The sequence below is a fragment of the Rattus rattus genome, chromosome 12 (assembly GCF_011064425.1).
Source record: "Rattus rattus isolate New Zealand chromosome 12, Rrattus_CSIRO_v1, whole genome shotgun sequence".
NCBI lineage: Eukaryota > Metazoa > Chordata > Mammalia > Rodentia > Muridae > Rattus > Rattus rattus.
This window is the reverse complement of record NC_046165.1, coordinates 89,632,365-89,648,931: the sequence shown is the minus strand read 5'-3', so window position 1 is coordinate 89,648,931 and position 16,567 is coordinate 89,632,365. Positions and strand designations below refer to the sequence as shown.

The 16,567-nt window shown below is 49.1% G+C and overlaps 1 protein-coding gene across 1 annotated transcript in view; it reads right to left on the bottom strand.

Annotated features, from left to right (window-relative positions):
- The window catches only part of LOC116913299 (nidogen-2-like), a 59,266-nt gene that overhangs the window by 2,569 nt on the left and 40,130 nt on the right, over window positions 1–16,567 (bottom strand). Inside the window, 8 exon segments of the mRNA XM_032917427.1 lie at window positions 84–241; window positions 1,924–2,095; window positions 2,575–2,704; window positions 4,649–4,818; window positions 5,313–5,534; window positions 8,724–8,972; window positions 10,678–10,797; window positions 16,374–16,517. Coding sequence (XP_032773318.1) covers window positions 84–241; window positions 1,924–2,095; window positions 2,575–2,704; window positions 4,649–4,818; window positions 5,313–5,534; window positions 8,724–8,972; window positions 10,678–10,797; window positions 16,374–16,517 — 1,365 coding nt within the window.

Sequence of the window (16,567 nt, the reverse complement as noted above, 5' to 3'; positions counted from 1 at the left end):
GACTTGGTTTGCAGTGACATCCCAATAGTGCTCACGTTGCTTGCCGTAAGGCAGGCTTAGCTCTTCCACATCACCAGTATTACCTGCATCTGCCCAGCAGAGAAGTTTGGAGAAGGGGTCAAAGGTCAATCCATTGGGTAATCCAATATCTTTGTTGATCAGAATTCTTCTGTTTTCACCATCTAAAGATGATGTTTCAATTTTAGGAGCTTCTCTATTCCAGTCTGTCCAGTACAAGTTGCTGTGGACAAGTTTTAAGATTGTTATGAACAACTGGGCAGGGGTTGGGGGATACAGATTAGTAGTGGGGTTTTTGTTTAGCATGGATTTTATACGAAGCTGGATTTTATACAGCAAGCTACCTTTTGCCCAATGGCCAGCAATACCCTGAGGCCTGCCAGCGGTCCACATGAGATTTTTGGAACGGGACCTTCTTTCTCGGAAAGTCTGGATCACACTGGCCTTGCCTGACCACCGCTCGCTACCTTGGTTGCTGTTTCTTGACATTACCTCATCTAGATACCTCACTCACAGTGACAATGCTGTCTTAGGCTGCCATAACATATGATTCTGACAATCATAACTGTGTGGGAAGTCATTATCTGCTAACTGTCTACATCCTTGCCTCTCACACACCTGATGCAGTTGCCCAGAAACCTTTAATTTGTGGAAATAATTGAATTAATTAGAGCTTGGGCCTAGAATCCAAAGAAATGTATTTGTTAAAAACAGTCTTGCGGTAGAAGCTATGAGACCTGTTATAAAGAACTAGGTGGGACTGAGGGATAGACGGAGAGTTTCCTGGGAAAACACAGTGTTGAAAGGGAAACTTAGCTATCCTATACCTGACAATGACCTGGACAGAAACACTCTGACCTAATGCACATAGAAAGCAGGATCTCATTAACTGGAAGTTATACACATGGACGCAGGGTTACAGAGCAGGAACAGTGAGAGTTCCATGAGAGCTAGAGCTATTTGTTGGTTGAGCCACAAAGAAACCCACAGAAAGGAGAGAAACAGTTTCCTCTACTGCGGGCATCACTCCTCGTGGGTGGCAGGAAGAGAGCAGTTTCCACTTTGGGGCAGGCTGAGATCCGCTCAGTGAGCAGTATCCTTGGAGATGAGTGACCAACCCTCCATGAAGGCTCAAGTGACATTGTCCTCTAGATTCTAGATCTTGGAGCCTAATGACCAAACAAGGCGCCATTGTTCAGTCCCTGCCCTGTCAGACAAAGCACCAAGAACTATCAAAGAGGAGCCCTTAGGGTTAGTTAGTCCTGCAGATAGGGAACCTTCATGTGGAGAACTGGAGTCCAAACCATCTTTCTGCCTTGAAGGGCTTCTCTGCAACTGTGTTTGTGGAAGCTGCGTCTTGATAATCCCGGGGACCCCTGACCCAGGTCGGGACACCGCAGGTGACAGCCTTGGTAGTTGTCACAGAGAGAACATTTTTATCTGGATTTTTGTACACTCTCTATCCAGAACAAACAAAAACAAGCAAATAGAAACCCCGCTGTGGTTTCTGTGCTCGAGGTACTGCTGAAGGAAACCACCTCCTCCTGTATACCCATTATTTTCCAAGGCCTTGCCTAATGGTCACGATCCAGGCAGCTCTGGACCCTCCCTGATGGAGCTTGGATTCTTGGCGTGACACATCCCATCCCAGGCTAACACTCCTACTGAATGTCATCTTACGTCCTGCCTCATACAATGTAAGTTCCTAAAAACAAAATAAAATTTAAAAACAACCCTGATTTTGCCTATAAGAATGCTTGACACCAAACAGTGTCTCAACATATCTGAACTGCTGTATTTGAGTTTCTATTCTGGTCTATCTAGACCTTTCTATGCCATATAGAAGAGCCACGGGCTCCAAGACAGACGCACAGGTGAAAGGAGAGAAGGGGGCAAGCAGCTCACCCTCGGATTGGATCCACAGTGATAGCTCGTGGATTCACCAGATCTGTGTGGAAGAGGACCTTACGCTCGGAACCGTCCAGTCCAGCCCGCTCTATCTTATCCAGGCCGCTGTCTGTCCAGTACATCGTTCTCCGGAAGTGGTCAATGGCAAGTCCTTCTGGGCTTATCAGACCTGGAAATAAAGGTAAGACAGGAGAGCATTGGCCAGCGTAAAAGGTGAACTCAAGTTCCGTATCTGCTGAACGGCTTACAGAATGCAGAGCACAGAGGCCTTCATCCCCAGAACGAAGGAAGACTAAGAGGAATGGATCTTCCACCACCTTTTCAACCATATCCAGTCTCTCCTGTGCCGGACCTTGCTGCCCCAATGGCACCTGGCATCTGTGCTGCTAGGGACAGGCTGTAACCTGCCAGCCCTGAAGTCCTACTGGGAACCACTCCTTTGTGGGAAGTTCATCTCGTCCTAAAACCACCTTTCTGTTCATCCCGTATAAATGCATGTTTGCAGACAGACAAGGCTTGTGGAGCTTAGAGATAATCTGCGCAGAATTTAGCCTTCTTTTTAGATGAAAGCAGGAGAAACCAGGACGAAACAGGCAATGCAGTAAAATAAAAGGTACCGCGGGGTATCCTTGGGAAGAAGCTGCCGACCTGAGGTAATGATGGTCTCGGGTTCGGCTCCTGCCTCCAAGCTGGCACGGCTGATGGTCCGCCCGGCAACGTCTGTCCAGTAGACCATCCTCTCCCGGCAGTCATAGTCAATCCCCACGACTATGGAGCCCTAAGGACCAATGGTGACATCAGGATTAGGATTTCCCAAATCCCCAATCCTAAGTTCATGGCTTCACTTCTGCACTACTGAGAATGACCTGCACTGTGGTGGCCTGAGGCAGTGACAGAGAGTGAGCCAGGCTCAGGCATTTAACCTCCATGCTTTCATTTACCCCAACACAGCAATCAGTAAGAGGTTTATAAAGAGTCCCAATGGCGACCTCCAGACAGTAAGCTCCTCCAGCACTATTAGTGCTGTGAAAACGGTCATTTTATGAGAAAAATCAGACCTTTCACTGATGAGAGGAGCGTCCCACTAAGTAAGCCCTTAATATTTAATGGTGCAAAAGACGAACGCTTCCAAGTGTTACTGGCACCTTCTCAAAGAGCCTTTCTAAATCTGACAACACGTGCCAACGAAATTTTCCCTACTGGGTGAATGGAGTGAAATCCTCCCCACCCCAAGGTGTAATGGCCCCTGGCTCTTAGTATAAGTATTCAGTTGTGCGGTATACAAGAGAGCCTGTAATTTAACAATTTGGGAGGGCCGTGGTCACCGGCCTTTGGCTGGTGGCACAGTCTCTCCCTTTCCTTCCTGATGAATGACAGTCTTATTCAGAACCCTGAATCTGTGATGTTCCTCCACAGAGGGCTTCTTTCCATTTCTAACCCAGTTTCTTGCTGTGAAAACCCCCAGCAGACATGGAATTCAACACAGGCCACACCAGTCCCCACCTTGCCTAGCAACACTGCCCAGGGTTTGGCCTAAAGTAGTCACCACGAAACACTGTATGAAGAATTTGGCTCCTGTAGAAAAGCTTCATTTATATGGGGGGACCTAAGGTCAATGGTACTTTTATTTGAAAATTAAACTTAAAAGGCCCCCATCTGAGGCAAGAGCACACATTCATACAGGCGGCAATGAGCCCGGCGATTCATGGGATTCACAAGCCAGGCTTCTGAGTGTGAAGGTCACATTTTAGTTAACATTCCCTAAAGTGTGCCTGTAACCCCCCTTCTCCTTCAGTTCTACCTATCCATCTTCTCCTTGTCTTTGGACATGTTCAGGAAGGCAATCAAGTCATCTGTTGTGTCTCGAACACAAGACGGTTAGTATGGGGAAACTTATAAAGGGCTCGGGGATGGAGCCTTGAGTCTTGAAGAAAAAGACCAACTTTTCATCATACACTGGCTGCTTTGCTGCCTTCTTGGGAACAGTAGTTCATTAACGGAGGTAAACAGACCTCTGCCCTGTATGAGAAGTCTGCTCAGTGTATACTGAAGACAAGAGGGTCAGACCAGCTTCCATTTTAGCTACTGCCGTCTCTCTTGTCCCCACTTCAGAGAAGAAATCCCTCCTTCCACATGGAAGTGTCTTGCTAGCTCAAGAGATAAGCACATACCCAGGGGCTGAGCTGGGAGACAGGGCAGGGTGGGGGTGCATGGGCAGCACACATTCCCCCAAGCTGCACAAGAGACCAGGCTAGGAAAGAAGTGAGTCAAAATGAAAGCGACAGTCTGACAAGCCACAGTCGTCCTGATTTCTAACCCCTACTGGTCTCAAATGACCACCTCCTGGGGTTTTTGTCTTTGTTTTTGTTTTGACTTCCAAATGTCTGCGACCTGAACAGAACCCCCCCAGGAACTTGAGGTGACAATGATCTTCCTATAAACAGACAACAGCTCTGAAATTCATTGGCTATCTGGACTTCCATGACACTCTCAGGGTATAGCGGCTAGAATGGGCCAGACATGATTTCCACCAACTAAGCCCCACTAAAGCAGACGGAAGCCCAGAAGCATGCCAGGATCCCCTGCACTGCACTTCCCTCTGAAAACCACAAAGTGCAGTACCCCCAGGCCCACAACCACAAGCCCAGCCTGCAGGCTCACCCTCATCCCAAGCCCACACTTCCCGTGGAGCCCACCCCCCCCCCGGAGAAACCCAGTTTACATGTAGTGACAGCAGGGTCCTGGCTGCATCCTTCTGAAGCCTGCTGCCATTGAGGGGCAAGTGACCGATCTGCTGGCCCTGGGCATAGAGCAGGAAGGTGCCCACAGAAGGAGGAGTCACATCAGGCCGGGGTGTGGGCCGGACCACGGGTGGGGCGACGGTGGGTATGCCTGTTTGTGGGAAGGTAAGGAGAGGAAGGAAAGTTACTTGTGCACACGAGACCCTCCAAAATTAGTCCTTCATGGAACATATTTCTTGGTTGCTAAGGTTTTTTTTTTAAGATTTTTATTCAAATTTCTGCCATTTACTCAGGAGATAAAGACAGCTATCCTCTGAACCAAGTGCAGAGTTTTAGGATATGGTACAGCAGCCAAATGTCGCTGGGACCCCCAGGGAGGCACTGTCCCCTTTCACCCAGGGCTAGGGGGGGCAGAACGGTCAACACTCTGGCCCAAGATTAGCTGTTTTTATAGCAGGGACTACGAGTGGCAAAGCCAACGTTACGTCCATACTGGGATCCTGAGATACCGAGCACATGGATGAGGTGACTTCATCCCTCAGACTGGGTAACCCTTTTCCTCCCTTCTCTGCCCACCTCAGGAAGTGAAGCCCCAACAGAAATGCCTCAGTGACTGAAGGGAGCGCCTGGGCCGTCCGTGCTTACATGCAGGCATGGTGCCTGGCTGGGAGCGGGTGCCCGGAAGTTCTCTGCCATCCTTGTCCACACACCAACAGAAATCACTCTTCCCGTGGCACTGCAGGGGGATGAAGTGGCCCAGGTCGTCACACTGGGGCACATACTGGTCGTCCCTGGGTGTGCCCCCGTAGTGTTCCAGCAGGCTTTCCCTCCAGCGCTCACAGACTGTCCGAGGCCTCTGGGTGGGCTCTAAGACGGGGAAACAAAACTCTGGATGACCCACCAAGATCCATACAGTTTCAGGTCCCAACTCGTGCTCTCCCGGCCTTCCTTTTCCTCTGTCCAGTCACGAAGTTTTAGCCATGCCCGTGGACACAAGCCAAGGAAGCATATGTGTTCTCAGAAATTCTCTGTGGAAACCCAGGAAAGAAATCGCCCTGATGTTCCTTGAAGTTCCTATCTCCCATGGCCAGGAGGACCTGTTGCACGGAGGCCCAGCCACATCAGACAAGAACAAGGGGACAGCTCACTCAGGCCAGTGGAGATGCATGTGGACATTTGGTCATGTGCCCAGGGCTCCTCTGATGACACAGCATGGTTCAGACTCTCTGAAGACCCACTGACCCATATGACACTTTAAAGCAACTCCTTCCCACTTCTCTCAAGTTCTTGCTAAGAGAGCCATCAGAGGCTGACCTAAGTGTCCTAGAAAAAGAGGCTGAAGACCACGCTGAGCTATAGGCAGCCCTCGGTTTTACTGGCCAGTCACAAGGAGCAAGAGTGACGGGGTACTGTATGCGGCCCAGCAGAGGTGGCACTGAGCATCGGGGAACTGCTTCTCGGACTATCCGATTTCGAGAATTCACTGCCGCCATATTGCTGGAACTACCTCAAAGCTGAACCTTTCCTCCGAGCTCTAGTTTTCTGCCACAACACTGTCCTGTTTTCGCTCTAGTACGCCACAGGCCCAACCCTCCTCAGACCCTCGGGCTTCTGGTTCATGCCATGATTAAACAATCATGCTGGCTTCTGACGTCTGCCAGTCCCTCCGCCCACCACCCACCTGCCATGGCTGCAACTTGAGGGTCATGGAGGCTCTGCCCTACACATGGGATCAGATCTACACAGGCTCTTGAAATCACTTCTTCGCTGATGGCCTGCAGAGCACAGCTAAAGGCGTTTCTGGTTCTGTTTTCACTGCTGCACCGCAAAGCCTGTGCTCTGCAGAATCACACAGCCAATTATCTCCTTGCTACGCACATAGGAACTCTAGCACGGAAGCACAAGTCAGGCTCCTGCATTCTCCCAAACTGGATCCTCGTGCCCTTTCCTCCACTAAATGCATTTCCAGCACCTGCGTTTCCCACTGCTCAGAGGAAATCACCTGAGGGCCCCTTTCTCTCACTCCCCACATCTCAGGTCAAAAAAATCTCATCGGGGGTTGGGGATTTAGCTCAGTGGTAGAGCGCTTGCCTAGGAAGCGCAAGGCCCTGGGTTCGGTTCCCAGCTCCGGAAAAAAAAAAAAAAAAATCTCATCAAATTTACCTCCAAAAGCATTCTGACTAGAGGTGGACGTGATTAATAGTGCATGACCTTAATACAGCACTCAAGAAGCAAGAGGCAGGTCTATCTCTGTGAGTTCGAGGCCAGCCTAGTCTACATAGTGAGTTCCAGCTAGGGCTACATAGTGAGACCTTGTCTCAAAAACATACCAAAACAAACCAAAACCAAACAACAATAACAAACAAGCAAACAAACAAAAACCATAGACTGTCTTGACTTCTTGCTACTTCTCCCATATGTCACCCTGATTACGTGAATTCTCTCACACCAGAATCATGACAACAGTCTGGCTGGCTTTTTTGCTTCCACTGTTTATCACCAAACCAATGTATACTCATCCAGCAGCTACCGTGGGGCATTTAAACCCAAGGCATCATCTTACCCAGAGACCATGGCAACAGCCTTTTGGCTTTTGCTGTTCCCACCTTCCCATTCACTCCACCAATCCAGTGCGCTCAGCCAACAGGCACAGTGGTGCGTTCAAAACCCAGGATCTTACTTATTAGTTCATTCTTCTGCTGAAAACCTTCCATCACTTCAAAGAACAAAGCTGGGGGCATCACAACTAGGCTGGAGGGGAGATACCAATAAAGTCCCCGATCTCGAACTCAGCAAGTTCAATCAAGACTCAGCTTTGGGAAGTGTCTGACCCTCAGGCTGCCTCAGCTCATGAGCCAATAGGAAACAAAGGAGACAAAGGCAGGACTCCGCCCTGTTCAGCCCAAAGGGTTCCAGGTTCCAGGACAGGCTTCCCCCTCAAATACCCACCAGATACCTCACAGTGGGGTGCACTGAGAAATCCACCAACAGCCCATTCCAATGGAACACCCCCAAGAGTCACTCGTTTCTGGGGACCACCCCAGTTTACTTATGTGAATCTTTAGGATTTTTTGTTTTGAAGAGTTTTGTACAATCTATTTTGATCACGTTCACTCTCCCTCCCCCAACTCTTCCCAGATCCAGGCCCCTAACTTTTATCCACACGCATCTTAGAAACACTAAAGTTACGAATGCTAAAGAATTAAAACTAACTGCTGGAAACTGTCCAGCTCAGTTTCCCTCACACATTAAAAGCTGAGATCAGTGGCTTGTAGATTTTTTTGTGATTATTTTTCTATTTTATAATCTAGCTCCCAGATCAGGAAGTGTTTGGGCTGAAGCAGCAGTATGTGTTGCCCGATCCAGAATAAGTCAGCAAGAGGCGGGAAAGCTGCTCAGTGTATAAGCGGCTCACACTGCGGGCGAGGCTCTGCCCACCATGCCCTAGCTCCGTGGCAGGAAGAAGGCGGCCATGTCTGCCATGAGCACCTCAGATCAGATGGATGGGTTCCTACACTTCCTCTGAAAGCAGCTGTGGAAAGAAGACCTTCCCAAGACCACACGGAATTGGCTTGGAAGGGATGGGTCATTGGATTAGAAGGAAGATGGATCCGCTCTGAGTTTCATACCTAATTTACCAGCTAACACTAGCACAGCCTTCAGACTGCTTTCTACACGGTTACCTTGAAAGAAGTCTCGCTTTTGGATAAAACGCCATGCAGGGAAAACTCGTTAGCTCTCTCGAGCCTCTCTCAGTGGGCCACAGCCTGACTCAGACACTCAGCTTCCAGTCACAACTCGGCAGGGATCTATGCAGCCGGAGTCCGATGCATAAAGGACCCCACATGTCACCTATGTATCTATATATCCTATGACATTAACGTGCACATGGGTGTGTCTATGTCATCCGAGTGCTCTTTGGAGGAAAAGAAAGCTATGAAAAAAACAGTAGGCAGTCAGACCCACTCTGCAGAGCTGCCTACTGCCAAAGCCATTCTATTCCTTGACTCTAGGCCCAAGCAGGCATAAGTTATTTCTTTGGGGCAGGGGGCTCACCTGGAGGTGGTCCACAGTGGGGCGGTGTGGAGCCAGGTGGAGTCTGGGTGCCGGGGACTTCATGGCCATTTCGGTCTACACACCAGCAGAAGCCGGTGCTGCCATGGCACTGCAGCGGCACAAAGTTTCCCTGGTCGTCGCACTGGGGGATGTGGATCCGTGACCCAGCATGGGCATGCTGTGCCTGGGCATAGCGCTGCTGGTATTCACAGGGCTTCAGTCCTGGAATGGAATCTTCTGGAACTGTGTCTGAGGGAGACATGAAGGAGAAATACGCCACCCGTCCTCCCTAGCCAGTTCCCCATAAAGTCTTCTGTAGAGAGCGTTTCTTCCGTGCAATTCGAAGTTACCAAGACACTGAGGTTTCTCAGTTACTGTTTAGTAAGACACTAACATTTTACACTCCTGAGTTCTTACTTTGGCTTTGGTACCATCCATCTAATTATTATGAATTCCTTCCATTTCCCCGTACATCCCTACACGAATATAAATGTGAGCTAGCCCAGTTTGTCCCTCAGCCTTGGGGGACCAACTGACATCTGGGCAAAATGAAGAATAAATGTTGTGGCTTGCCCTGAAGTTACTGTATTTTGATGCTAATTCCACTGCCCCGAGGACAGCTGCCTAGTCAAGGTCTCAGAACTCAGGTGACTTCACCAGAGCCACCTCTCCATTGAATTTGTAAAGTACTGGTGAGGGGGAGGTACAGGATAGAAGGAGGCCTGTCATTGGAGGAGAAGGAAGGATGGGTGGGAGAGAAGTTTGAAGGAAGAGGAGGAGACTAGGGGAGAGAGAGGGAGGAGTCGGGAGTGAGATGGGGATTAGATTCAGAGAATAGGGTTAGAGAAGACAGTTGGCGACAGTTGAGCCAGTAGAACCTGAGCAGGGGTGGGAAAGCATTGAACAGTTGATATAGTTGGCAGAGTGAGTATTAAAAAAAGTGGGAAAGGGACTGTTTAAGCACACGACGGGGAACTGAGAGAGGAGGAGACAGGAGATGGAGAGAGGGGAGAAGCCATGGCAGGTGATGTTAAGATTCTGTTCTGTGTATTTATAGGTTGTTATTAATGTTCTCAAGGGATAGATGGTACTGGGCTTTGTATGTTTAAGTGGGCAATTATATCTTACCAATTGGATCTAAGATTACTGTGTTGTGTGTTCTTTTATGTGAGGGTTTGAATGTAGGAAAGTGTGGGGTTGGGCTGTGTTTCTGCCAAGATATCTAGCAGATATCTGGGGCACTGAGGTGCAGGACCTAGCAGGGTAAAAGACCAACATTACCGTTTTATTTTTATAATTTTACAACAACAAATAAACTTCCCAGCATTCTGGGAGACTCTGGAGATGACAGGTTAACTCCATCCACTCTTTGGGACCCAGAGTCTAAGTCTGAGAAGCCCAGGGCAATAGCAGGCACGTTACTGTATGCTGGCCAAGCTCTATGGAAGGTCTGAGAAGCCCAGGGCAATAGCAGGCACATTACTGTATGCTGGCCAAGCTCTATGGAAGGTTTGAGAAGCCCAGGGCAATAGCAGGCACATTACTGTATGCTAGCCAAGCTCTATGGAAGGTCTGAGAAGCCCAGGGCAATAGCAGGCACGTTACTGTATGCTGGCCAAGCTCTACAAAAGCAGTCGCCACGTGCGCTGACTTCTGGCTCCTTAGTACAGGAGGCTCCTACTGAGTAAGCTCTTCCTCGATGGTCTTTCCAAACACCACTCAGCAAAGTAGATCACTCCGGCGGTGGAACCAGAGCAGCCACGGGGTGAATGGCAGAACTGCAAGCTCACAACGCAACCAGCAGTAAGTGGACGTCAAGAGGCTACTGAGGAGAATGCAGAGCTTGGAAAGCCCCCATTCCGGGCCTCAGACCAGGTTCCGTCTTGGGCAGGGAGGAAACTATGAGGGAAAGAGCTGGGAAATCCCTGAGCTTCATCAGGTCTTCCATACTTACCAGGGGTGCAGTGAAACCCGTCCCCGTGATACCCAGGCTGGCATCGGCAGGAGAAGGACCCGGGGGTATTGTAGCAGATGGCTGCCCCATGACATCTGTTTTCCGCACATTCATCAACATCTGCAGAGGTCAGGGACGGACGCAGAGAGGTGAGGAGAGGAAGGAAGAGCATGACTTCATCACAAACAGCTGTGTGACTACATGGTCAAAGTGCATACAGCTCAGTAAGTTATCAGCTTTAGAACCTCCCTGAGTCTGAGGTGATGTTGAACAGTAAAGCATAACAGAAAACAACAACCAAACATCCCCCCGCCCAAAAAAAAACAAACCACGTACTAGCAGTCATGTCAACTCAACACAAGTCAGAGACAATAAAAGAGGTGGGAGCCTCCACTGAGAAAATGCCTCTTTACGTATGTATGTGAATACACTGTCACTTTCTTCAGACACCAGAAGAGGGCATTGGATCCCATTACAGATGGCTGTGAGCCACCACGTGGTTGCTGGGAATTGAACTCAGGGCCTCTGGAAGAGCAGTCAGTGCTCTTAACCACTGAGCCATCTCTCCAGCCCAAAGGGTATTTTCTTAATTAGTGATCAATTGGGGGAGGATCCAGACCATTATGGGTGGGAGTGGTGCCATCCTTGGGCTGTTCGTCTTGGGATCTGTAAGAAAGCAGGCTGAGGAAGCCATGGGGGCAGCAAGCCAGGGAGCGGCACCCCTCCTTGGCCTCTGCATGAGGTCCTGCCTCTAGGTTCCATCCCTGCATGGGGTCCTGCCCTCACTGCTTTTGATAATGAACTGTTATATGGAACTGTGAGGGAAATAAACCCTTTCCTCTGAAAGTGGCTTCTGGTAAGTGTTTCATCACAGTAATTGTTACTTCAACTGAGACAGAAACAAACCCGGGAGCATGTGAGCTAACAAACAAGATGAACGCTCGTGTAGAAATCTAATCTAATCTGAGCATAGGTACTCACAGGAAAATAGCCCGCTGTGGACTTCTGGGGTGTTTTTTCGCTACTGTGAATTCCAGAAGTTATTTCCTTTCAACTATTAACCTAAACTGTAAATCATTAATTTCCTGTTGGTGATATTGCAAAAATAGGATAAATACAGGAAACAATAGTTTTTCCTTCCTCGCTTGGCATCCACTCCTTTTACGTTCCTGTGGAGGGACAGGTGTCAGATGAGGCCCAAATACATTTCCAGTTTAGAAGGACCTTGCCTGATCAGACTGCTGTCTAAAACCTCCAACCGGAGACAGCTTTACAGAAACGTACTTTTCACTTGTACGAAGAGAAGAGCGTCACTGGCACTTTTGGAACAACACACGCACACGAGAGCCTGAACTTACTGGCCATAGATAAGCAGCCCAGGCCCCCACACTCTGCAAGAGCTTCCTGAGGGAGTTACATAATTGTACAAGATGAGCAGCTTGAGCAAAAGCCAACTGATGTGCCTTTTATTTTACTTATTAAAGCTGTAAAGCTGGCCCATGTTATGTCAAGAGTCACCCCCCCACACCCCGAAAACTCTCTGCAGCGGAAAAGCTGATGCCAGGGGAAGAGGTACGCTCTGGGGGGGGTGGGGGGGAGCAGGAAACCTTCCAGAGGAAAAAGAGGGCAAACAAAAGGCTTGACTTCCAGACCTCCAGCTTGACTAAAAACAAAACAAAGCATGAGTCATACTCACGGAAGAAAACAGAAGTGTGAGGGGAAAACCAAACCAAACCAACAACAACAAAACCCACAAACACTGGACAGGGTGATGGCGGGAGACCCAGAGCAGGAAAAGGAGCTGGCCCATTTAGTATGGCCATGGCAGGCACACACCAGCTTGGAAAGTGAACTTTATAACCGGGGTCAGATCTGAATGGGATCAGGGACAGACTCTCCCAAGCCCCCATTCTCCTACATTCTCCTCCTACAGCTCAGGAGTTTTCTTGGCTGGCGGCCACTGTTCCTCATACCCAGGCTCACGCCCAGGCATTCCGCCCGTTCCCTGGACAGGAAGCCCTTTACCCATCTCGGGAGCATCTGCTTTGAGTCCAAAAACCCCTGAATGCTCAACAGAGCAAGCTTAATTCTACCCAGAGTGGCTCTCCCTGGGCAAGCAAACGGCCTTTTCTGGTCATCTTCGCCTCCCAAGATTAAGACGGGAGGTGTTTAATGAGCATCCTAGACAGTACTTCTGTTACTAAAGAACTGTCATTTGTACCCTGGTAGCATATCCTGTCTCTTCGGAGGCCAGCCCCAGGGCACGACTGTGTGGGGAGCTGACTGGGCCTAGACGCTCTAAAACTGATGGAGGAGCTAAAGCTATAAAAATGAACTTCCAGCCAATTTCAGGAAATTCCAGCTGTGACAGAACATACCCTATAAGTACTTCCAGTGGCAACAGGAACCCCAAGCAATGGCAGGAAGCAGGAATTCCTGACCATACAGCTGACTGCAGAACCCCAGGGAGCCCTTTCTTAGGCTATTTTTTCTTTTTAAACTAAGGGAGAGGGGATTCCCCAAGGTTGCCAAATCTCTGTCATTATTAAAACCCTTACCTAGGGATTCTGACCAAACCTGAAATGGTCACTCTCCCATTGTTACACTCTTCAAGAATGCCATGGTTACAGCAGATGGTAGTTGTCAGGAATGACCAGAGAGCAGGAAAAAAAAAAACCTTTGAAGAAGTTTAATACATCTCACACACACACACACACACACACACACACACACACACACACACACACACACACACACACACACACACAGCTGGAGAACCATAGTCTCCCAGAATTGCAATCCAACTCCATCTTGGAGGGCCTCCATGATGGACAGCCAAAGGCCAGTCAGTGGATCCAGGGCCTGAGCTCAGAGCTGGCTTCGCACCTCTTCTGGAGCACAAACACCGTGGGGTTTGCAGAGAGTTAGAGTTCATTTCACAGGACAGGCAACTGTCCAGAGAGAAGATGGGGAAGGACTTTGGCCTCTTCTCAAGGCAGGAGCTCTCTCTTTAATCCCCACTGAGACGAGGATGCCAGTAACAATTGACTGGTGGGCAGGATGATGTTCAGGGGCTGATGGAAGACTCAGGTCAGGACAGGAGGACCGAGAGGAACAGGACAGTCCCTTGTCACAAAGGCAACAGAAAAAAAGGCAGGGAGATTCCAGCACAATAGACACCTCCACCATTCATCCATTAAACTAAGGAATCTGTTAGAAAAACATGTCTGGAACCTTCCATTTGGATCTCATCCCTTCCTGCCCTCGTTCTGAACAGAAGCATCTGGAAGCAAATTCGACCACTGAATGACTGACTTGTTTTTGTTGTTTTAATTCTCTGGTGCTGATTAGCCTTTAAACTATCCACCTTTGGTCCATATGGCCTTGCCTTCTCTCTGCTCCCTAACTGTCCAATCACACATAAATGTCTGCTGTTCGTGTTTGTGTGGCATGGGGACATCTCCCTTGGGACCTGTAATAAGGCTGTGGTAGTGGCAAACACTGTTCCTTCTATGTCCACACCCTCTTGTCCGTGCTTTATTCAGTGTCTCTGAGCACAGAAATCCTGAGAACAATGTCTGTGCCATTCATCTGCCTCCCCAACAAAAATGTAACAGACCCTCTCTACCCCGGCTTCTTTCGCTCAGACCTGAAACTCCAAGACAGTCTGTTCTTCCTGTAAAGTCACCCAGACTCTTAACAACATGCCTGGGACCCAACCAGCTCACACTAGTACAGGCTGGAAACTGCTCCAGTTGGAGGGAAGGTGGAGAAGACTTGACTCTTTTCGAATCCAAGCCTCCTGCTAGTGACTTCAACCAGACTGAGAGGTGGAATCCAAGGGCGCCTTTCCAGGGCGCCTGGTTCCCAGCTAAGCGTGGCTGGAGGAAAACGTACACACATCCTCTTTTCATCTGATGGAACAAAAAAAAGAAAAGTGTGCCTGCAGACTGCATGGCTCCCAAAACACAGAGCTGTCTTTGCTCCCAGATGTGAGCACCATGAAACATCTCTAAATAAGAATGCATGCGCATATCTAACATGTTGTAGGTTTATTCTGTAAGTGACTTCCATGCTTATCATAGGCTACCATTTGGAATCTTTAGGACAGTTACAAAACATGGTTGTGGTTTGCTGGGGAGCCTCCAAGATGGACCTCAGTGACCCCCGTCTCACGATATGCATTATTTCTATCAAGCCTCTCCCGAGAGACATATACGATCAGAACAAATACTGTAGAACAACACTGCAAGCACCTTTGAAACGATGACTTCCCTCTTGCTGGCAGGCCATAATAAAGCAAGCTGTCTTGTGACTCAAACAGCCTTGTCTCACTCGTGAGAGGCCCACATGACGAGAAACGAAAGGGCACAGCATGCTATGACAGAACGGAAGCTCTGTGTCCAACAGTCCTGACACCTGTCCATGCTAAGTGGTGGTTCGTGTCTTAAGCCTTACCAGAGATCCTAAGATTTAGCACCTACTGAATCATGCCCAGACTCCTGACCCATGGGGAACAGATGGGGCCTTGTGAGGTTGTTTGAAGATCAGATTCATACCCAATAGCGTGACTGTTTAGAGAACTGAAGAATGCATCAATGTAAAGGTTACTCAGGGAAGCTTTTAAATCGTCTGAATAGACTGCAGTACATGACAACACTCAGCTACCGTAAGAGAATACCATGAGAAAATAAAGGCTGGACAGCATTTGAAGTGGGAAAGGGCCTCCTTTGAAAATAAAAATCTAAAAGGTAATCTTTTCTCCTTTGCCACCTCCTGCCTGGGCCTTCCAAGATAATGTGCTAGGACAGTCCTGGAACTCCCTGGGCCCTCGTGACCAATGTCAACAGCATGCCCCTTCACCCCAATCCTTGTTCTAGCTTTGCTTTTCTGTTGCTGAGATGAAACACGTACCCAACGCAGTTTAGGAAAGTTTACTGCTGGCACTTCCAGACCACAATCGGTGATAGTAACTCCAGACAGGAACTGGAGCAGAGACCATGACGGATCAATGCTGTGGATCAATGGCTCGCTCTCAGGCTCGAGCTTACCTAGCTCTCTCACACTGCCCCGGAGTACATCTCCGGAAGAGTGGCCCCGCCTCATATCAATTAGGAATCAAGAGAATGCCCACAGGCAAAGCACATTGAGGCAGTGTCTCAATTGAACCTCTCTCTTCCAGATAAATCTAGGTCAGGTCAAGTTCATAATAAACGCCGCCAGGTCTGATGGCGTTCCCCTTTGATCCTTGAGGCAGAAGCAAGTGTCTCTGAGTTTCAAGCCATCTAGGACTACACAGAGAGACCAGACTCTGTCACAAACCAAACAACCAACCAACCAACCAACCAACCAACCAACCAGACAAAACAACCACGTTAACCAACACAGCAGCCCATCAAACCAGGTGTTTGAGGAAGGTGGAAGAACTTAGAAAGAACTGTTGAGCTAGCCTACACTAGCTCCAAAGAACAGAAGGTTCCCAGGCTGATACCAACATTACAGGACAACCACGGGTGTCCATTAGTCCAGCACCGGAAGACCACCCTTGGGCTCCCTTTCTGACTCTGAAGATGCCTGCTCTCTTTCAGTAATCTCAAGGCTGTCTGAGTCACAGGAGGGGAGAAACTGTATCTCTATGGGGATGTATACCTAAAGGGACCATGCAGAGTCCTCAAGACTTACCCACAGGTACTCACCAGAACACTGGTGCCCAGTGCCAACAAAGCCGGGCAGACAGGCACAGCTGAACGAGCTACCTCCATGGTGAATGCACTGGGCCTGCCCCTCAGGGGCACAGGTGTGACTGCCATCCAGGCAAGGGTTGGGAGGTGGGGCGATCACTGAAAAGAAAGTGAGAGTTTAAACGTGTGTGTGTGTGTGTGTGTGTGTG